This window comes from Myotis myotis, unplaced genomic scaffold (genome assembly GCF_014108235.1).
Source record: "Myotis myotis isolate mMyoMyo1 unplaced genomic scaffold, mMyoMyo1.p scaffold_m19_p_3, whole genome shotgun sequence".
Lineage (NCBI taxonomy): Eukaryota > Metazoa > Chordata > Mammalia > Chiroptera > Vespertilionidae > Myotis > Myotis myotis.
Genome location: NW_023416335.1, coordinates 56,483,640 through 56,506,224, shown reverse-complemented (window position 1 = coordinate 56,506,224; position 22,585 = coordinate 56,483,640). Strand labels below are relative to the sequence as shown.

Genomic DNA, 22,585 nt, shown 5'->3' with positions numbered 1-22,585 from the left:
GCATCCTGGCAGATTCACTCACGTCCCCGCAGCTGTGTTGGCATCTCGGCTCTTTCACAGCAGTTGCTTGGGCTGCATCAGCAAACCTATCAGAAAAGAAGATCTGAGTGGGAGAAAATGTTTCCCAAGGGCTACCGTTATGAGGACGCCCAAGCTCACCAGGTGGAATGGCCACCCAGCCAGCCCTCAGTTGTTCCAGCCAATCCCAGCCCAAGCCCACACCCACTGTGGTATCTTCCAGCCCAGTAAAGCCTTCAGATGTCTGCAGCTCCCCGCTGCTTCCTGACTGCGGCTGCACGAGAGACCTCAAGCAAAGCCCAGCTATGCCCAGTCAGCCAACAGAACCAGGAAGATACTAAGCTGTTGTTTAAGCCACTAAATTTTGGTGATATTTGTTACATAGCAATTGATATCTGAACTACTTTATATGTAAAATAACAAGAAGCAACCTATTTAGATAAATATGTGTAAGTATCCACAAGCAACACACTCCTGATCTAAAGCAATGATTCTCAGTTCTCGCTGGAACAGCTCCAAATTGCCTCCAAATATTTCAAGAATATTGTTTATGTTTAGAATAATCTACATATATAAACACCAAGCGACTGGAACAATGGAATGACTGGAACGACCAGTCACTATGATGTGCACTGCAGCAGCCAACCAGCCTGATCGGGGCCCTGATCGACCCCCCTCAACCTCCCATGGCCCGGCCAGCCTAGCCCCCTGATCAGCTCCCCCACCTCGATCGGGGGCAGGGTCTGCTAGCCAACATCCCATGTCCCTTTCCCCTGCCAGCCCTGCCCCGATTGGCCCTCATTGGGGAGGGTCAGCCGGACCCCACCCATGCACAAATTTGTGCACCAGGCCTCTAATTTTAAAATACAATTGATTTTATTGTTTAGTTTGGAAAATATAAATATATAACATACTAGAGGCCCAGTGCATGAAAATTCATGCACTGGAGGGGAGGGTCCCTCAGCCCAGCCTGCCCCCTCTCACAGTCTGGGAGCCCTCAGGAGCGGGAGGCAACCCAGTGATCAGGGGAAGGTGACACCTCCATCATACCTCTGCTGCTGCCACTACCGGTAGCACAAGCCTCGGCCAGCCCTGGTTACCTGAGCCTCGGATGGCCTTGGGAGGCTGGGCAGCCGCCATCCAAGGCTTGCCTGTGCCTCGGGCATTGGCTGGGTGACTCTGGAGGCAGGCGCATGGAGCAGCCGGACCTGCTAGGGGGCAGGCCAAGCTGTGCTGCACACCTGCCACCCCAGCAGGGCTGATGAGACTGAGCGCCGCCATCTTATGGTTGTGGGTGCCACCATCTTGTGGGGGCATGACGGTCAATTAGCATATTCCCTCTTTATTAGATAGGATAGCTTTTTATGAAGGGAATTAAGTTTTAAAAATTAAATTATACTAGTAAGTCAATTTTTTATTTTAAAAGATAGGGTCACCTATCTATCAGTGATCCTTGAACTGAAAAGGTCTCAGTTGTATTTTAGCTCCAGGACAAGAAAAGCAGCAAAACCAGATGCCTTTGTTGCCTCAGGACCAGATGCATTAACAAATGACCCCCTGCCCTCTCAATGACCAATCAGTGGAGACCATGATCCTGAAAAAGCACACCTGGGCCCTAGCTGGTTTGGCTTAGTGGATTGAGTGTCAGCCTGTGGACCCAAAGGTCCCAGGTTCGATTCCAGTCAAGGGCACATGCCTGGGTTGCGGGCTTGGTCCAATGTGCAGGAGGCAGCCAATCAATGATTCCTTCTCATCATTGATGTTTCTATCTCTCTCTTCCTCTCCCTTCCTCTCTGAAATAAATAAAAATAAAAATAAAAAATAAAAAAAGCACACCTGGAAAGCTGATGAATAATCTACAGGACCCTCCCCTGAAACCTCCCCTAAGAGTCCCACCTTCAAGAGAGAGATGAATACCCTTAACACAAAGGACCCAGCACACATTATTCCCCAGGGAAACATGCCAAGCCATTTCCTTCCTCACTTCGTCCCTTTAAGGGACCTCAGGATACTTGGAACCAGGGGAGCAATGGGCAGTGACAGCTTGTCCCAGACTAACCCCCTGAACCTGTCTCGAGGCCCCCATTTCTCTGACTTCCCAATGAGCCAAAGCAGCGCAGCCTGAGCTCTCCTGTTGCTTCTTTTATGCCATTCCTTATTTTGCTGTGTGTTTTTGATGCGGCAAATAAAATTCGCCCTAGCCGGTTTTGCTTAATGGGTAGAGCATCAGCCTGTGGACTGAAGAGTCCCGGGTTTGATTCTGGTCAAGGGCACATGCCTGGGTTGCGGGCTCCATCCCCAGTGCGGGGTGTGCAGGAGACAGCCAATCAATGATTCTCATCGTTGATGTTTCCTCTCTCTCCCTCTCCCTTCCTCTCTGAAATACATATATATCTGTTTCTAGCCCCAAAGAATCTGATGTTACTGATCTCAAGTGTGGCCCAAGCACTAGAAATTTTTTAAACTCCCTGAATGATTCTCATGTGCAGGAAAGTTTGAGAGCCGCAGACCTAGAGCCTGACACAGAGAGTTCAAGATGGTAGCTGAGCCTGCACTACCCTTTGGGGAAGAGGATTCTGAAGTCAGTGAGCAATTAAAATGAACAGTTGACCTGACCGCTTTCAGCTAAGTCACCAGGCACAATGACAGCATCAAGCTTGCTGGAGCCCAGGCCTACCAGACCAGGTGAGTCCCAGGCTCTCCTGGCACTTCCCTCCAGCGCATTTCTCTTCTCCGCTCTTGGGCTACTTTTCAAGTGATTAACCATGTGCAGCTGCTCGGCATTTGGAGCACATATCTTCACCTTCAAAAACAGAAATAAAAACAAATGATGTCATTGCCTTTGTGAAACAATCAAGCAAATCAATCTCCGAGTCTAAATCAGAAGGGAAAGTCAGAAAACCACTAAGTAATTCTACTATATATGCCTTTAGGTCAACATCAACAATAAGTACTGCAGCTCAATCTCAAGAAAGAAATTGCGGGGGGGGGGGGGGGGGGGGGAGAGAGAGAGAGAGAGAGAGAGAGAGAGAGAGAGAGAGAGAGAAGAGAGCTATAAGTTAGCTTCTAGAAAGAAACCAGAACAGCTAGAAGGAGACATGGAGACATTGAGGGAAAAGGGGAACATCTGTAATACTTTCAATAAAATAAAATAAAATGCCAATCAAAAAAAAAGAGAAAGGAAGGAAGGAAGGAAGGAAGGAAGGAAGGAAGGAAGGAAGGAAGGGAGGGAGGGAGGGAGGGAGGGAGGGAGGGAGAGAGAGAGAAAGAAAGGAAGGAAGGAAGGAAGAAAGAGAAATCATAACAGAGTTAGGTTTTCAAATACACATGTATATACCATATAATACATACTTTTTAAGGTGATGGAATAGAATATATGATTTTATAGGTCAGATTATATGGGTCTCAAAAACATGAGAGAGCCTGTCTGGCATGACTCAGTGGTTGAGTATTGATCTATGAACCAGTAGGTCACAATTTGATTCCCAGTCCCATGCGCGTGCGGGCATGCAGGAGGCAGTGCACCATTCTCTCTCATCATTGATGTTTCTATCTCTCCTCTCCTTCCTCTCTGAAATCAATAAAAAAAACCATAGTTTTTAAATTAAAGGATTAATAAAATCTGCCCTTGAAACCATTCTAAAGCAATGATTCTCAACACTGGCTAAATATTAGAATCACCAGAGTTGTTTGAGGCCCAAACAAACCAGTTACATGTGAGTGAAGCATGAGAGTGGGCATTGGGATGTGGTAAAATCTCCACAGGTGATTCCATCACTTGTCAGGGTTGGCAACCTCTGGATCTAAAGCAAATGGGAGCTAACACTGACAGCCTCACGGCTCTGAGTTAAAATCCCAATAATCCATGGATGGAAAATTGCAAACCCATGAGGCAATTTCTAATTCTTAAACTAGAAGGCTACTTACATGGCTGTCAGTGATGCCCACATGTAGAAAGAGGAAATAAACTGGGTATAAATATCAGGAAGGGGAAAGATCCCCTGCTGTGAATACACATATGTATCCACTCACTTCTTTGAGGAGGAGAGGGTGGGAGAGGGAGAAGGGGGAGGGAAGGGAAGGAGAGGGGTGAGGCAAAGGAAGAGGATGGGTGGAAGGGTGAGAGGAGGAGGAATGTAATAGTGAACCTGAGAAGCAGGACACGGGGTTAGGAGCAGGTTCTGGGTCTGACTGCTGGACATCTATACCTTGTGTGATATTGGGAACGTTACTCAATATCTCTGCCTACATTTCTTCAGTCTGAAAGTAGGAAGTAATAACACCTTTGTCATAGGGTTTTTGGGAGGATTAAATATAGTAAATGCCAGTGTGTCGAAACCTCAATACTAATGTATTTCCTCTACTGAGTGGTAGACACTGCTTCTTTTTGTTTGATATACTTGAAGAAAAGTTAAGTTTTCATTCTAAAGATGGTTTTCTTGAGAATAAACTGTAAAAAATACAGTTTACAGGGTTGAGTAAAAGTAAGTTTACAGTTGTTTGTATAGAAAAAAACATGCAGGTTATGATTATTACAATAGCATTAACTCAAAAGAATGTTACAATGCAACCATAAACCTACTTTTGCTCACCCCTGTTTATTCAGTAAATACATACAGAATTGTAAAGACTGGTTTAAGAGATTTAATGCAACAAGTAAAAGTGTTACCGGAGGAATTAATGGGCCACATTTCCCAGATACGAGTAGGAATGGGGTTCTTGGGGTACAGCTAAAATGAGCATTTTCAGAAGCCCCCATGTGAGAGTGAGGTGTGGTAGATGACTTTATTGGCATGGAGTTGCATTCCTCAGGTTATAAAGTCCCAGGACCCTTAATCTGGTCCTGAAAGAGGTGTAGCTGCGGTTCCAGCAGAGCCAAAAGCAATGCCAGAGCTTCCATTCCATGCTGCAGCTGGGTCCAGTTTAGCATTCAGGCTAGTGACAGTCCATTAGGCCATTATGTGTGGGGCCCTCACGGCTGTGGGCCATATGGGCACAGGGGAGTGAGCCCCCTACAACAAGAGTCCCAAGAGGGCCTGTGGGCCAAAGGCCAAGAGAGGCAAAAAGGTAGGAGCTCCCTTTGTTCATAAGTTTAAATATTTAGGTTTCGAGCCCTTGCAGTGGCCACACCTATTCTGGCCACTGACTCACTCCCAGGTGTGACTGACAGACAATAGGAACCTTCCCACACCACTCAGACCTTATGGGGCATGTGTCCAAACTGCCTTTGTTTAGTCCCTTCCTCCATCAATCATCAGGGAACAGACTTGGAGAGTGCTAAATTAGCAGAGCTGTGTAAATAGCATGTCTATATTATCTAGTCTCCCCTTTACTCCTTTCCTGTTAAATAGTGACCAGATTATTACAGTGGTATCAAAAGAGTGTAAATCCAAAATTACTTGATTTAGGATTAGGGTGAGATGTTAACTATAGTTCCAGAGTTGGTTGTTTGTTTTAAAAGTATTGCATATTAAATAGATTGCCCCTCTAATTCCTTGAAAGAAATATTATAATTTTAAATTTTATTACATTCACACTTAAGTTATTCTTTGTTATCTTTGATCTATAATAAATTCTGCTGTAGGTAAGTGAAACTGCGAATAAAAATCTGAAAATAGGACCTATATATAGTTGATGTATTTGTTTAAACCAGTTAAGCACCTATAAAACAGGTAACTATACCTGTCTCATAGGCTTTGGGTCAGGGGGGAGGAAGTGGTTAATATTTTGTTAACATCAAGATATTGTTGCCCGGTCAGTGTGGCTCAGTAGTTGAGCATTGACCTATGAACCAGAAGGCCATGGTTTGATTCCTGGTCAGGGCACAAGCCCGTGTTGCGGGCTCAATCCCCAGTAAGGGGCATGCAAGAGGCAGCCAATTAATGATTCACTCTCATCATTGATGTTTCAATCGATCTCTCCCTCTCCTTTCCTCTCTGAAATCAATAAAAATATATATATATTTTAAAAAGATATTGTTAACCTCTTACACTAAAATTAGTAGAGAAAATCAGTGTGCTCAGAGCAAGGCCTCTTAACTTTTCTCTGTGGACCTCTTTGGCAGACTGTTTTATTATTTTTTTAATGTCTAAAAGAATAATTCAAAACCATCACATTATAAGTGAGAAAGTAAAAATTGGCTTGGACGGTAAAAATCTGCCCTGCAATTCATAGCCAGGAATAAAAGGCAGATAGAAACCAGTTGCAAAATTAGCAGAAAACAGTATTTCTTCAAAGCATAGTAACACAGTAGAGTTGTAAAGTGTCAAAGTCATAAGGACCCTTGGTTTCAATGGTTTATCTTGGTTTGTTTGTTAATCCTCTTCTGAGGATATTTTTTCATTGAATTGTACAGAGAGTGGAAGGGAGAGGGAGAGACAGAAATGCCCTGACTGGGGCAGGGGATCGAGCCTATAACTAAGGTGCATGCCCTTGTGCCCTTGACTAGAATTGAACCCGGGACCTTTCAGTCCATGGGCCAATGTTCTATCCACTGAGCCAAACCTGCTAGGGCCCTTAGTTTCAATGGGCCCTCAAGGTTTAACAGCCACGGAGCAGAGAGAAGTAACCAGCACAGGGAGGGATTAGGCAACAATATTCTACAACCATCTTTATCCTGGGGTGCTGGGGTCATCACCAAGAGGAACAGAAGCAGAACCAGACCAGAGCAGATGACAGCTAGTAAGATGCTAAGTTAGGGCCAATATGAGAAACCCCTTTCTCACCGTTAGAGCTGTAGACCCAAAATAGGAAATCCCATCACCAATCCAGGTCAGCCTGAAGTTTACTTTTGTAGTTCTGGAAAGTCCTGAGCAGGACTGGAAGTTCCACTGACTGTGACCGTCTAGTGCAGTGGTCAGCAAACTCATTAGTCAACAGAGCCAAATATCAACAGTGCAACAATTGAAATTTCTTTTGAGAGCCAAATTTTTTAAACTTAAACTATATAGGCAGGTACATTGTTATTAACTTAATTAGGGTACTCCTAAGCTGGCCTTTGCTAGAAATGTCCTCAACCTGAGGGGTCGACCTCAGCAAACGTACCCCCACTTCTTCTAATGCCACTTCTTCAAAATAGACTCGCCCAGGCCGAAAACCGACTTCTGTGCTTGGGCCACGAAGTTTCAATCACACTGTACGTGCACGCCCGCAAGTGGTATTTTGTGGAAGAGCCACACTCAAGGGGCCCAAGAGCCACATGTGGCTCTTGAGCAGCGGTTTGCCAACCACTGGTCTAGTGTATGGTCCCATTATTTATACAATATTGCGTTGAAGAACTGTTTCTTTTAATTAGTCTTAAGCCGTCCTCAAGTGCTAGTCCGCAGGAAATCCTGCAGGTGCCCTACAAATCTAACATCACATTTCAGCTTTCACAGCAAGGATTTGTTCCCTCTCATCTTGGGTAGGTCTTTAGACTTGACTTTGAACTAGGCTTATATGTGGAGGAGGGCTAGGATTGGAGCCACCTAAATGCTTAGATAAGCAGGTGTTAAAATGGGGCCCTGCCTGAACCTCAACAGAACTCCCCAACCTGGTGCAGCAAGTGGGCAAAGGTGTTTGGTGGGGGCAGGAAGGGAAGCAGAACCACTTCCCATCAGCCCTCAGAAGGCCTGGCAGGCCAGGAGAAGCCAGTGATGGTCTCACCTAGGTGGTCAACTCTGGCCATTGTAGTCACCTCGCTTATTATATACTTACAAGCATTGTGATGGCTCAGTCATGTGAGTTGATTTGGGTTGTTTTCCTGAGCAGGATGCAAGGGTGATTTCTTTCTAGGTTTCTTGTCCAGATGGGTTGGAAGCCTGAAGCCATGGGCAAAAGGTGATAGATGAAGAGTGGAAATTTATTGGGAGCAAATACAGACTCCCACATAAGGAGGGGGTCCCAGGGGTAGACCACTAAACTCTTTTTTGTAAAGGTTTATAAAGGTTGTAGTTCTTTGTCTCTTGATACTTCCCTTCTAATTGGTCACTCCTTGGGCAGAATATCACCTTCAAAGCCCAAACCCCACCTGGTGCCCCTGTCTTTCTCTCCGCCTTATCTTGTAACATTTCTCTATCGCCTGTGAAAATCTGTTTTCCTCTTTCTCCCATATCGGCTGGCATTTCTCTATCCTCTGTGAAAGTTTGTTCCCCTTTTTCCCCATATGCTGTGGCTTTTCCTTATCTTCTGTGAATGGATGTCTTCCTCTCCCCTTATCCTGTGGCACTTTTTTTTTTAACTCTCTCTGTGAATGTATGCCTTCTGGCAGCTCCAAGCCCTCACCTATGCCTTCCTCTCCCATGGGCCCTCTTTATTCCTAAAACTCCCGAAACCTGCCTATTTTGTCCCTAAAACTCCTTTCGGAGTGAAGTGAGGGTATTGGAAAGCTCTGGCCTAACAGCTCAGCAGGCTGCTGATCTCTTGTAAAACAAGTGACTATAAGGGACGCCTTTAATGTTCTATTTATAGACATAACCCAACATCTGTGTGTAACAGCATAGTAAGTCATAAAGCAGGGCAGCTGATCTGTAGTTTTCTTGAGGTGGCTGAAGTGTCAAAGAAAAGAGGATAATATAGAATCTTCTTCCCTACTGAAGTGGTAGAGCCAAACAAGGAAGAACGTGGGGGGGGGGGGGGGGGGGGGGGGAATGAGTGAGTAGATTAGAGTTTATGTTGAAGGCTTCGAGAATGGCACCTGGTGTTAGACCCATGGGGTCAGATCGGACCTGGGTTCAATAACCTCAGTACTTGAGTTCTGGCTAGGAAAGCATTCAGAGCCAAGACTCAAACTATAAGAGAACGTTTATTTGGCAAATCACAAAGGTAGAAAAAGTAATTTCTAGAAGAAATGGTCTCAGGAAACAAGTTACAGAGGCAAAAAACAACAACAACAAAAAACCAACCCTTGGAGCTTAGGAGAAGAGGGTAAAGGTAATGCACCCCTGGGAAGGAGAGGGGGCAGGGAAAGACACCAGCCTGCTCCTGAGCGGGGCGACCATGCTGGGTCCGCTGTCCGAAGGGCTTTTAAGGGTGATTTTAGGAGAGATCCCAGGGGATGACCCAACAGAATATTCATCAGCTTGCCAGGTGTGCCCTGATTGGTTGGCACCAGGTCTTAGTCAATGCAGCTGGCCCTGTGGCCAGCTGTGAAGTTACTTGTCGGGTTTTGCTGCTTTTCTGAGCCCGGAGCTGAAACACAACTGAGGCCTAAATGTATTGGATGAGGGTCAGAACCTCACTGTTCCTGGGGCTTCGTGCTTAAAGGCTGTCCTCAGCCCCCTTGTGCCTCTCTAAAGGGGCAAATCAGCATGACTAGCGACATGCCAGGGGAGGAAAAGTCACGCTGGGGGGAGACCCTTGTTCTTAGAATGCTCCCTTTACCAGGTACCCATGCTCCACCCTGGTGACCTGTAACTGGCCCGTCCTCCTTGCTCTGCTCATGTCTGTCTGTCTCCCACACCTGGAGCAGCAGCCCCTGCTGTATTTGTTAGTGTTGGCCATTGTAACACCGATCTCATGATTGCCTTCCCATTGCATCCAACATCCCAAAGACTCTCCTTCACTCAAATGTTCGTTGTCACCTACTCTGGGCCTGTGGGACAGGGCAGAAAGGAGCCCAAAAAGGGGGGGAAGGGGGCAGTCAGAAGAAGCTCCAAAGGAAAGGTGATCTTTAAACCAAGAAGTTAGGTCAGAAGACCCAACACATCCAGTCCCTTCCCCCAACCCTGCCCCCCGCCCCCCCATCCCACCCCGCACCCAGCACCCAGTGGGTTCAGAAAGAATAGAGGCCAAGACCTGATGGAGCTTCAGGACACCCGGGAGGAAGGGAACTGGGCCGAGAGAGTCCCGCCCCCAAGCTCAGGAAGGCTTCCTGCGCCGGGCGAACGAGTCTCGGGCCAGGGCCAGGGCAGAGGGCAGAGGGCAGAACGCGCAGACTGGCGACTGAGTCACGAGAGCCCACGGGGCGGCGGTGTGGCTCCGCGCATGCTCAGCTCACGGCCCTCCGCAGTCGCCGGGCTCCGGAGGCGCCGGAAACACCGGGAGCCGTCGCATGGCGCAGACAGGGGGCACCGGCCTGGGGACCCGGGGGCTGCGGCGCGCGGGCGCGGCCCTGGGGCGCGCGCCTTGGCTCTGGGCTCTGGCGCTGCTCGGGCTGGCGGCAGCCGCGGGCGCGCCCTCCAGGCGCCAGTGGCCTGTGCCCTACAGGTGAGCGCGCGGGGCGGCGGGCGCGCGCGGGGCGGCGGGCGCGCGCGGGGCGGCGGGCGCGCGCGGGGCGGCGGGCGCGCGCGGGGCGGCGGGCGCGCGCGGGGCGGCGGGCGCGCGCGGGGGGCGTGGCGTCCGGGTCCCGGGGCGGTGGGCAAACCCCGGCGCGGTGTGGAAGGAAGTTGGGAGCGCAGGAGTGGCTCCTGCCTGTTGCGTGCCGCCCTGGGGCCTCTCTCTTAGGGACTCTTGGCGTCAGTGAGGAGGGGACAGACCCAGGGCTGACCTGAATGCTGGAAGAAAAGGGAAGTAAAGCTATTTTATCGCGTCACTTTTAGACTCTTTGAACAGTGGGGACTTTTAACTTCACATTTATTATGTTACGCCATCATTAGCTACCGTGAGTGCATAACCTTTGGCAGACTTTACAGCAGCATCCCCTGGGCTCGGTTCGCGGGGACTTCCCGTTTTTAGCACTGAAAGTCCGATGTCCCGGGGAGTCCCAGGCGGGCGGGTGACACTTCCTTCGCCCGCCGTCTTAAGCCCGGAGGTAGGACGCTGGTCGCAAGTCAAGCGCGGGGGCTGCAAAACCTTGAGGCAGAATCCAGCCTTTGACCTAGAAGAGTATTTACTTGGCCCGATACTGTCAGGTGGCTAAACAAAGAGAAAGAAAACATGCTGTCACATGGGGCTCGCGAAAGGCCAGCAGCTTTGAAAACGCATAAAAACTAGCCCAGCCGGTGAGGCTCAGCCCAGCCGGTGAGCATGGCCATCAGGGTTCCATTCAGGTCAGGGCGCAGGCGGGGCTCATCCCCAGTGTGGGGGTGCAGGAGGCAGCCAGTCAGTGATTCTCATCATTGGTGTTTCAATCTCTCTCTTCCTCTCCCTCCCTCTCTGAAATCAATAAAAAAAGTAAAATCATACTATATATAGAAAGAAAACACAACTATTTTAGATGACAAAATAGTGAGTTGGGAGTGAGTTTCGGATTCCACCTGCCGCTGGCCAGATCCGGCACCATCATGACTAGCTGTGTAGATCTTGGCAAAGTTGTTGAGTACCTCTGCGCCCACATGTCCTCCGTCAGAAAGTGGGGATAGTGGTAGCACTACCTTAGTTTTGTTGGGAGGATTAAACCTAGTAAATGCCAACTGTTGTCAAACCTGGATATTAGTGGATTTTGCTCACGGAGTGTTTTTCACCAGTTCTTGTTTTGCTTGCTGTACATGAAAAGAGAAGTTTGGGGTTGATGCTGGTGCTCTGGGAAATGTTAATAAAATGTTCATAGGAAGTAAAAATTAAATATTCAATAAAACAAGGAGGAAAGTGTAAATGCGAAACTACTTGATTTAAGGGCAGGGTATTGAGTATGACTTCTTATGTTAAACAGTTTCAAATATTAAGTATATGTTGCTATCTAATAACCTCACCTGTATACAAGAAAATTTATTAAGTGTGGACTTAAATTATGCTTTAGAAATTACCTTAGACGTAAAATAGGTTTTGCAGTGGGCAGGTGAGACATACATAATTAAACGTTTGTTTAAACCAGGTAAGCACCTATCAAACAGGTGAGTATACCTGAATCTGGGCAATGTTCCTGAGGGTTGTTACTTTTTTTGGCTAACATCTAGATTTCAATTAAAATAAGAATTTTTGTTGATGTGCTAGGATTGTAAAACAGCAGCTCTAGCTGGAACCTCAGGGATCTAGGCTTCTTAGAGCACAGATATAGGTAGCTTCTTTCCCTTTCACCTTTTCTCCCCGTGTCTAATATGGGAGGTGACCAGTAAACATTGAGCTGAATTCAGCTGTAGTCCTATTGCCAAGGCCTTCTCAGGCCACTTTCTTTTCTTGTTGCATTATTTAAGTAACCTCCTAAAACTGACCTCTCAGCCTTAATTTGGCCTCTCTACCTTCTTCTAATTTATAAAATAAGGTTTATTTTACAGCAAAATCAGTCATATCAGATCTGCTACTTAAAATCCTTTATGCTGACTCCTCGACTCTGCCCTCCCGGTGGTAGGACTCAGGGGGTTCGGCTGCCTCCCTCTCCTCTCACCACTCCTGCCTGGAAGCCTAAAGGCCGGTCTTAATTACCTACCAGAGACTCTCCCAGTGTGTTGTGCTTATAATACTTAGTGTTTTCTCTCCCTTTCTGTCCTAATCTTCAAAAGTAGCTTAAAAACCTAGGCCACATCTTCATCTCTCTCTTTGACCTCCTCACGCCCACCTATCCCATACAGGTGGAAATGATTTCTTCCTCTTTTGTGTCCATAGGACTTTGTGTATTTCTTTGGTCTAGACAGCCGTGGGCAAATGAGGGCCAGCGGGCGGATTCGGCCCGTTTGAAATGAATAAAACTACCCTTTTACGTAATGATGTTTACTTTGAATTTATATTAGTTCACACAAACACTCCATGCTTTTGTTCCGGCCCTCCGGTCCAGTTTAAGAACCCATTGTGGCCCTCGAGTCAAAAAGTTTGCCCACCCCTGGCCAGCACCTACTTCATTGTTTAATGTCTTCCCAGCCCAGACCCAAAGCGCCTGGAGGAAGGGAATGACATTATAATTTCTATTTCCCTCCTTCCTAGTATAGTGTCCTACACATAGTAAGTCCTCAATAAATACTGGTTTAAGGAATATTAGTGAATTTTTAAGAAAATAGTAAACATATTCTATTTAATCATAATTATCTTTGAATAATCTTAGCACTTAGCATATGGATTGTTTGGGAAATTAAGTATCATTTGAAAACTATTCCTTTATTTAGTAAACATTTGTCTACTAAATAAGATCTAGAGCTATAACTTTAAGGTATGGTCCCCATCTTCAAAATTCTCCCAGTGGGAGCAAGAAACAGGGAAGCATGCTATTATCCACGTGTTTTAAATGTATCTTTTGCTGTAAAAGAAATCATTGGAGTTTGTTCACAGGATAAATAAAATGTATATTTATATGCTATGGGCTTAGCTTTAAATGTTTTCTCTAAAAATGTTATTGACAGTGAAGTTAAAATTTGGGTTTTAAAATGTGCAAGAAGAAGCATCCTAAGTTGATGGTTTCTTTTTCTTTATTAGACGCTTTTCCTTCCGTCCGGCACCAGATCCTTACTGTCAAGCTAAATACACTTTCTGTCCAACTGGCTCCCCTACCCCAGTTATGAAGGGTGATGATGTCATTGAAGTCTTTCGGTTACAAGCCCCAGTATGGGAATTTAAATATGGAGACCTCCTGGGACACTTGGTAAGGATGTATCTTGATCTTACAAGTTTAGTTAATTAAATTATGTCATTATTAAGTGGATTTGAGGAAATAGTTTAGATTATGTTTATTGGTTTTGCTCTGCGTGTATTTAGAATGAGTAGTCAAGCCCGGCCAGCGTGGCTCAGGGGTTGGGCATCGACCTATGAACCAGGAGGTCAGGGTTTGATTCCCGGTCAGGGCACATGCCCAGGTTGCGGGCTTGATCCCCAGTAGGGGGTGTGCAGGAGGCAGCCAATCAAATTCTCTCATCAATGATGTTTCTATCTTTCCCTCTCCCTTCCTCTCTGAAATCAATAAAATATTTTTTAAAAAATGAATAATCAAAAAAAACCCAACATTATCAGGTTTCGTGATCCTGACAATAGTAAATGCAGTTGCTCTCATTCCTTTTAATATTCTGAATCCAAACCCAATTCCTGTACTCAGCTCCTGGAAAAGTAGGAAGGGAGGAGGCCCAGAGGAAAGGGCAAAGCAGTCAGGAAACACTTCTTCATTTTCAGGTCCTGTTGAATGTACTTTTCCTGGGTTAGTCCACCATTTGAGTGTCTCACCCCCTGTGAGGTACATAGAGTTCCTTCCTGAGACTGTGGCATGGGGGTCTCTCACACTCATTCTAAGATATAAGGAAATTAGGAACAGTCCACATAGCATACGTTTTCCTGATCTGAGGTGAGCTGCAGTGGCAATCAGAGTGGATGAGGGTCTGAAATTTGAGGAGCTATAAAGTGGACCGAGAGGCATCATGGAAGAAGGAACAGCTGAACAGTTGTTCTGCTTGACCTGCATTTGTGGTATATCTATCACATTTTCTCCCTCTGGTTCCTGGACCAGTGGTTGCTTCACAGATACTTTTATGCCTGTATGATCTTTACACAGAAAATTATGCACGATGCCATTGGATTCAAGAGTACTTTAACTGGCAAGAACTACACAATGGAATGGTATGAACTTTTCCAACTTGGAAACTGCACATTTCCCCATCTCCGACCTGAAATGAATGCCCCATTCTGGTGTAATCAAGGAGCTGCCTGCTTTTTTGAAGGAATTGATGATGGTCACTGGAAGGAGAATGGGACGTTAGTTCAAGTAGCAACCATATCAGGTAAGTTAAAAAAAATACGGCATTATTTGATGATTGCATCAATATCTAAATGATAGAAATTTTTTTCATTGAGGCATTTCAGTAATGTCTTACTTTATAGGGGTCAATTTATAAAATGTACTTCTGGAACCACCAACCTTTGACCCAAACTGTTAATCATGCAAAACTTCAACTGTAAGTGATGAGTAGCTTATCTCTTTTATTCCTATGGTAAAAATAAATGACATGATAAAACACTTTACACAATTTAATTGGACTTCTTAAATAATAGAGGGAAATACATAAAATGCCTGAAAAAAATAATTCATTGAAGGACCTGTTAACTGAATCTGGGAAGAGGCTTTTAGTGATGATACATTAAAATAATAATAGCCACCACTCATGTTCTGAGTACTTTACATATATCACAGCATTTATAATCACAGCAGCCCCCTGAGATAGTTGCTATTATTTTTCCCATTTTACAGATAGGGAAACTGAGGCACAATGAGCTAAAAGTCCCACAACTAAGGAAGTGGGACTGCAAACTTGGCAGTCAAGCCTTATTAACTCTTTTCTTAACTACTTTGTACATTGCCTCCTAAAACATATGATCTCACATATTTGAGGCCTCTTGAGCAATTTAAATATTTTATCTCTGAGATTTTCTGTTCTCTTGCATGTGCCAGTATTTGAAAGTTGCTAAAACAGTTGGAATTTTACTGTGTGCGTGTTGCATTTAGTTAGTGATAAAGAAAGGAATTCAGCAGAACTTGTATCAGAAACTGGTCACATTTTATCTTATTGACTCATTGCTTGTGTATAGAATGAGGATGAGCCTTTTAGAGGTAGGGAGCTTGCCCATATAATTTATAGGACTCTACATTATAAATTGTTGTTCTTCACAAAAGTGAAAATAACAAAACCACTGTTTGTTATAAGAACTATTCAATGAACCACAGGACTTGAGGAAATTACCATGCTTTCCACTTGTACAGCTCTTTACAGAGCATATTGGATTGTGTTCAGTGGGGAAGATAAGGTACTTTTTTTTACAAATAAGGAATTAAAGTTCAGCCAGGTGGCATGACCTACCTGTCTTTTAAGGTCACATAGGTTAATGTAGAACCAGGAATAGAATTGGTGTCTCTTACATGTCATCTGGGGATATTTTAACTATATGCTGTGCTGTTTTCTAATCTTTCTTTCAACTATATACCATGCCGTTTTCTACTTTCTAATTGCTACAAACCATTCCAATAATATAAAAGTTCATTTTTTTTAAAATAGTGTTCGGTATAATAAATAGCTACTCTTTCTTTCATTCTAGGCCAGTTCACATCTCTCCTTTCTCATTTCCTCCCACCTCATTATCTGAAAATTCTTCCTTCTGTCATAAACATACTGTCATATGAACAAGAGATCACTATTTCCTGGAATATATTTTGTAATATGCCAGTACTTAAATTTTTTAAGTTATCCATCTGCTCTGCGATTAATCATATCCATTAGCCTTTTCTCATGTTACAAAACAGTGTTTCAAAGCATTCTTATCTTTTAATCACAGGACTGGCTTTTCCAAGTTGAAGAATGCTAAGAACAGTCTCCCCAGTTTTAAGAAAACAGGTTTAATTCTATAAAATTTTAATTCTATAAAATCGGCCCTGACTGGTTTGGCTCAGTGGATAGAGCGTCGGCCTGCAGACTGAAGGGTCCCAGGTTCGATTCCGGTCAAGGGCACCAAGAAATTGATAAAATAGCCACTCTATTTTATAGCATGAAGTACTGATTTTACAGATTCCAGTTGGAGTAACCTAAGAATCATCTATAGTGACAAAGTGAAATGTTGGGGCCAGGCTCTTTTAGGCTTTACAAATGCCCAGATGTAAACATGCAGAGTACAGTGCTTTGTTACCATTTAGAGCAGTGGTTCTCAACCTTCCTAATGCCGCGACCCTTTAATACAGTTCCTCATGTTGTGGTGACCCCCAACCACAAAATTATTTTCGTTGCTACTTCATAACTGTAATTTTGCTACTGTTATGAATCATAATGTAAATATCTGATATGCAGGATGTATTTTCATTGTTACAAATTGAACATAATTAAAGCATAGTGATTAATCACAAAAACAGTATGTAATGGTATATGTGTTTTCCGATGGTCTTAGGCGACCCCTGTGAAAGGGTCGTTCGACCCCCAAAGGGGTCGCGACCCACAGGTTGAGAACCGCTGATTTAGAGGCTCCTGTGCTCTGGTACAAGGTGGTAGGAGGGACTGTTAGCCATCCAGGAGTCCATATAGTCCATGAACTTGGCCAAAAACATTTCCAGTTTTAGTTGATTTACTGGAAGAATGTGTGGTGGGTAGGAAGGTTGTAAGCAGAATCTCAACAGCTGCAAGTACAGGAAGGAAGGCAAATACCAAATGTTCTAGGCGGGCGGGGTACAGCGCGTCCTCTTATCACATTGGGAGGCAGCCTTCTCTAGCTATTCCCCAGGAGCCACGCAGACTGCACGCATGCCATGCCTTGTGACTGAGCTCCGCATTTCACCCTCCTCAGTTCTTCTTGAACTCTTTACCCCATTCACTCTTTCCTCTTACACAATTTCCCCTGCTTTCTTTTTCTCTTTTGCCTCTGAATACAAGGTTGAGAGGGGTAAAGAAAGACAACTTCTGTATGTGTATAGTTTTGCTTTTGATTATAGCTTAAATAACTATAAAATTAGTGTATGTAAAACTCATCTTTATACAGCCTATTATTATATCTAATGTTTACAATTAAGAAATAGCTAGTGCCTTGAACATGGAATAAAAACTGGCGGAGCTTGGAGTCCTATTGTGAGATGCAGGTTTGGAAATTCAAAAACTATTGTTTATGTATGTACATCTATAGCCTTAATCTGGTTAGAACATTTGACTTAAAACTAACATGATTAATTTTAATATTCACATAAGTGATTTTTTTTTTTTCACTAGGAAACATGTTTAACAAAATGGCACAGTGGGTAAAACAGGACAATGAAACAGGGATTTATTATGAGACATGGACTGTCCAAGCCAGCCCAGAAAAAGGGGCAGAGACATGGTTTGAATCCTACGACTGTTCCAAATTTGTGTTAAGGACATATAAGAAGTTGGCGGAACTTGGAGCAGAGTTCAAGAAGATAGAAACCAACTACACAAGAATATTTCTTTACAGTGGAGAACCTACTTTTTTGGGAAATGAAACATCTGTTTTTGGGCCAACTGGAAATGAGACTCTTGCTTTAGCCATAAAAAGGTTTTATTACCCCTTCAAACCATATTTGTCAACTAAAGAATTTCTCTTGAGTCTTGTGAAAATTTTTGATGCAGTGGTTATACACAGACAGTTCTATTTGTTTTATAATTTTGAATATTGGTTTTTACCTATGAAATTTCCTTTTATTAAAATAACATATGAAGAAATCCCTTTACCTAACAGAAACAATACAATCTCTGGTTTATAAAATCTTTATTCTACTGATTTGTATCCTTCTACCACCAGCATATCAGTCTTTCATGGAGTTGTTTTACATTTGTGTACTTTTTAGGCCTTTCTTCCTTGGGGTAAAATGCACAGGGGCAGAATTGCTGCATAATAATATCTCAGGAATTTTTTTGGAAAGAAGCTGAAACTCTAATAGTGTTGGCCAAAGTGAGCACATTATGTGATCTTGATTTCAATCTCCCAACCCTTTATTAACATGGAGAATTACAGTTTATATCAGCTAGATAGGCTTTTTATACCCAACATTTTAAAATCATGAATATAGTGTACCAAGATTTTAAAATTAGCCCCAGTGACGTTTTCATGGTAGGAGCTATTGTCTTCTGGTATGGTAGTTACCCTTTGACACTTAAGTACTCTTTGGTAGTTTAGACTGACTTTACAGCTCTTGCAGCTTTTGGAACTGCTCTATTAGTTTGATTTTGTTCCGTCCACTTAAAGCTAAACACTAATCTGGACGCCATATGTAGAGTGGCTGTGGTTCCAGATGAAAAAGAGCACAAGTGTTTGGCTAGTATTTTAGAACTAGCTAGTAACTGGCATTGTGTGATATAGGCAACTTAATACCTTCGAACTTAGTTTCCTTAGCTCTAAAATGATTCATCTGTGAGGACTGTTGTAAAGATTGAAGCCATGTATGTTTGACATAGTAGGTCACAATAAATAGTAGCTATAAAGATTAATCGAAGAACGAACTGGATCTTGCCTAATGAAACTAATGGGCGTTACTGACTGCAGACATGTCTGGGTCATAGGTGCCCTGACTCCTTCACTGCCACTGTAGCCCCCCCTCTGCCCACTGTAGCTGCCAGCTTGGAGGAAGAGGGTAAACTTCTCATCAAGAGGACGGGTTTTTGGCAGGGTCTCCAAGTAGTTGTACTTCCAATTAGGGCCACCAAACAAGGTTACAGGGTCCTTTAAGTGTCTGATGATCAGCTGAACACATTGTCTCTATTCATGGAAAAAACAGTAAGATGATGAAGCGAGAATCAGAGAGAAAAAACCCTGTGTTCAGTGTTTACTGTACCAGTCATATTCAGTTTCTGTTAACATTTGAGTGCTTCCTGAGAGGTTAGTACATGATCTCTGGGGTCTCATAAAAAGCCTAAGCTTGGATATTACCTACCTGGTCCACACGAGTAAGTCGGCCTTAGAAAGCGTAAGTGACTTTTCCATGGCTACCCAGCGAGCGTTAAGAGCCACGTTTGAGCCAAGTTCTACTGACTGAACGGGACGCACTCTCAAGCAAGCTTTGTCAGCACTGGTGTGTCCTCAGACCAATGCCTGCATCATGGCCCTTAGGAGAGAAGTACAGATACTGATAGGAAGCATTTAGAAACTTCAACTCGTTGGAGTAATTTTGTTTCTGTTGAATCTAATTTTTAAAAAATAGGGCTTGTATTTTATGTCATTTTATAATGCATTTGTCTAGGAATTCACTTTTATTTTTCAAATTATAGGCACTATACGATAGCCTGAAAAGAAAAACCCAGCCCTTTACTACAGATAGCTTGAGAAATTGCAGAGCCTCACTCAAGTACATAGGGAGAACTTGGATCTTTGCATTATCTCTATCTACTTGCTACAGCTGGGTAAGGCCATCTTTTACTGGGTTCTTAGGAGAGTTGTTCCAGGAAAACAGTAGTTTAGATTTACAGAGTTGCATTGGGATAATAAGCAAACTCCTGTGCTAAGTTTGTTAGCTGTGCACCACAGAACTTGGTTCCAGAGCAAAGCTGAATGAGGACATCTGTAGATGGAACTTGAATTTTTAAGCAATATTCTAATAGTTACGTTAAAAAAGCATTCAAGATTTTTAATTGTTCCTAAGAATACTAATAAATGAAGAAATTCCGTGAAAGTAGCAGACTCAGGTGACTATCACAAAAAGCATAACATTCATATAAGTAAGTACTTCTTAAGAATTTTCTAAACCTCTCGAACTGTCCTTAAAAGATGAAGTAGGGCTTTGCAATAGAGATGGCTCAACAATGTTTTCAAAATAGGAGTTGGGCCACGCAGGAATTTACCAATTAAATGCAGACCTTTGAAATACTGTATAACTTCAGTGTTATTGCTACTTTTTTGTTAAGTTGTAAATTGATAAAATTTCCTCTGTTTCTTAAGAGAAAAACCATTTTGTTGAAGTTTGAATTATATAAGGGCTTAACATTACAATAAATATACCCTCACTTATTAATTCTGGCTCAGTATTAAGATAAGTATACCCACAAACTGGCATAAATATATTCTTATAGAGCAGTGGCTCTCAACCTGTGGGCTGTGACCCTTTGGGGAGTCAAACGACCCTTTCACAGGGGTCACCTAAGACCATCAGAAAACACATATATAACATATTGTTTTTGTGATTAATCACTATGCTTTAATTATGTTCAATTTGTAACAATGAAATTGGGGGTCACCACAACATGAGGAACTGTATGAAAGGGTCGCGGCATTAGGAAGGTTGAGAACCACTGTTATAGAGGAATATAGTCAAAAGGTGAAATTACTGAACTCTAAGTATTTGAAACCCTCAATCAAAATTGGCTCTTTAGAAATCAGAAAAAACAGTATTAGGAAGTTTATCGTTTTATGATCTGCTCTGGTGGCATTTAATGACTTCTCTGGGATTGCAGTTCCTTTAAGGTGATGACTTCATTTTTTTAAATAAATTGTTGGCATGTTGTACAAAGAGCAGTGCTCCAAAATCACGTGTCTTTTTTTCCCTGTTTCACAGCCAAACGGTTGGCCAGTTTGTTCCCAGCATCTTCTTCACATTTATCCTTTATTGTCCAAGTAGCTTCCTGCTCCTTAAACTTTCTACATTTCCTCTCCCCTATTTAAAACAAGAGAGGATATTAATTATATATTCTTTTACTGGACTGATTATTCTAAGGATAAGCTCTTAATTCACTTGGAGGAAAAAGGTTTTGTGTCCTTTTATACATGTCATATATGGCCATTTTAAAAGGAATGTTGAGTGTGAGCAAACAGGTAAAACTTTTCTGGCTGCTTGGTAGTATTAAAAGAAGTCCCACAGTTTGCAGGTTGGTGCAGCTGCTATGGAAAGTGTGGAGGTTCCTCAAAACATTAAAAGTAGGACCCCTTACAACCCAGCAATTTCACTTCTGGGTATTTATCCAAAGAAACGCAAAACACTAATTTGAAAAGATATATGCACTCTTATGTTCATTGCATTTTTTACAATAGGCAAGATATCGAAGCAATGTAAGTGCCCATCAACAGAAAAGTGGATAAAAAAGTGGTGGTACGTTATGCAATGGAATATTACTCGGTTATAAAAAAAAATGAAATTTTACTGTTTGTGATAACATGGATGGAGGATATTATGCTAAGTGAAATAAGTCAGACAGAGGAAGACAAATACCATATGATTTCACTTATATGTGGAATTTAAAGAAAAAAACTAAACAAAACAGAAACAGACTGACAGTTATAGAGAACAAACTGAGGGTTGCCAGATGGGATGAGGGTTAGAGGACTGGGAGAAAAAGTAATGAGATTAACAAATACAAATTGGTAGTCATACTGTAAAGTACAGCATAGGGAATACAGTCAGTAATATTGTAAGAACTAAGTATGGTGCCAGGTGGGTAGTAGAATTATCAGGGATCACTTTGTCAATGATGTAATTGTCTTAACCATTATGTTGTACACCTGAAACTAACATAAAATAATATTGAATGTCAACTGAAATTAATAAAATGACCTTTCACTGGAAGGCTGAATTCAGTCCTTTAGGATACACTAAGAGAGAACTCATCCTCCTGCCTTTCCCAGATTCTAGAGGCTGCCTTTCCTTGGTTCATGGCCCCTTCCTTCATCTTCAAAGACAGCAGCATAGCTGCTGCTTAGCCTTTCACTATGCATTTTCAATTTTTAAAACTCTTATTACAATAAAGAGCCTGGACCTTTTTTATGTAAATACGACCAGTTTTTCTAAATCAAAGAAATTTTGAAATCTTCTAAAACTTTGTCTATAATAAGCATGTCAAACTCAAGGATGACAGGCCGCATGTGGCCCACCAGACTCGAGTTTGACATGCTTGCTCTACAAATAAGGTATGATATTTAGGACTATAGTATGGACTTTTTAGTGGTATTTTATGCATCATTCTGCCTTGTGTCTAGTCTATGCAACCCAGATCAAGGGCTAGAAATTAGAAACAAATGGCCCCACAGTTATCTCTCATCATCTTGACTCACAACTGATATTTCAAATTCTTAAACGGAAATGGACTAGCCCAATTTTTCTGTCTTGGTTATTTTTAATATATTTTTTGATTTCATAGAAGAGAGATAGAAACATCAATGATGGGCTAGAATCATTGATCAGCTGCCTCCTGCACACTCCACAGTGGGGATTGAACTTGCAACCCAGGCATGTGCCCTGGCCAGGAATTGAACTGTGACCTCCTCATTCACAGGTCGATGCTCAACCACTGAGCATGCAGTCTGGGCTGTCTTGGTTTTATTTTTTAAT

At 43.1% G+C, this 22,585-nt stretch overlaps 1 protein-coding gene and 1 long non-coding RNA gene across 3 annotated transcripts; one reads left to right on the top strand and one right to left on the bottom strand.

The window, feature by feature from the left end:
* Positions 1-9,965: 9,965 nt before the first annotated feature.
* Positions 9,966-20,278, top strand: CLN5 (CLN5 intracellular trafficking protein). Of its 2 annotated transcripts, XR_004966005.1 has the most exons (5): positions 9,966-10,203; positions 13,279-13,444; positions 14,342-14,567; positions 14,668-14,741; positions 17,526-17,663. XR_004966005.1 is itself a non-coding variant. In XM_036298707.1 (4 exons), exons 1-4 carry the CDS (start codon positions 10,049-10,051, stop codon positions 18,035-18,037), a joined length of 1,059 nt encoding a protein of 352 aa, XP_036154600.1. In that variant the 5' UTR covers positions 9,974-10,048; the 3' UTR covers positions 18,038-20,278. The 2 variants fall into 2 exon arrangements, 1 of the variants encoding a protein (XP_036154600.1); XM_036298707.1 differs by lacking the exon at positions 14,668-14,741 and having other exon boundaries at positions 9,974-10,203; positions 17,526-20,278.
* Positions 10,553-13,282, bottom strand: LOC118650337. The gene is made up of 2 exons (XR_004966006.1): positions 11,361-13,282; positions 10,553-10,851 (listed from the first exon to the last, which is right to left on the bottom strand). It is a non-coding gene; the product is annotated as an uncharacterized LOC118650337 (long non-coding RNA).
* Positions 20,279-22,585: the final 2,307 nt, after the last annotated feature.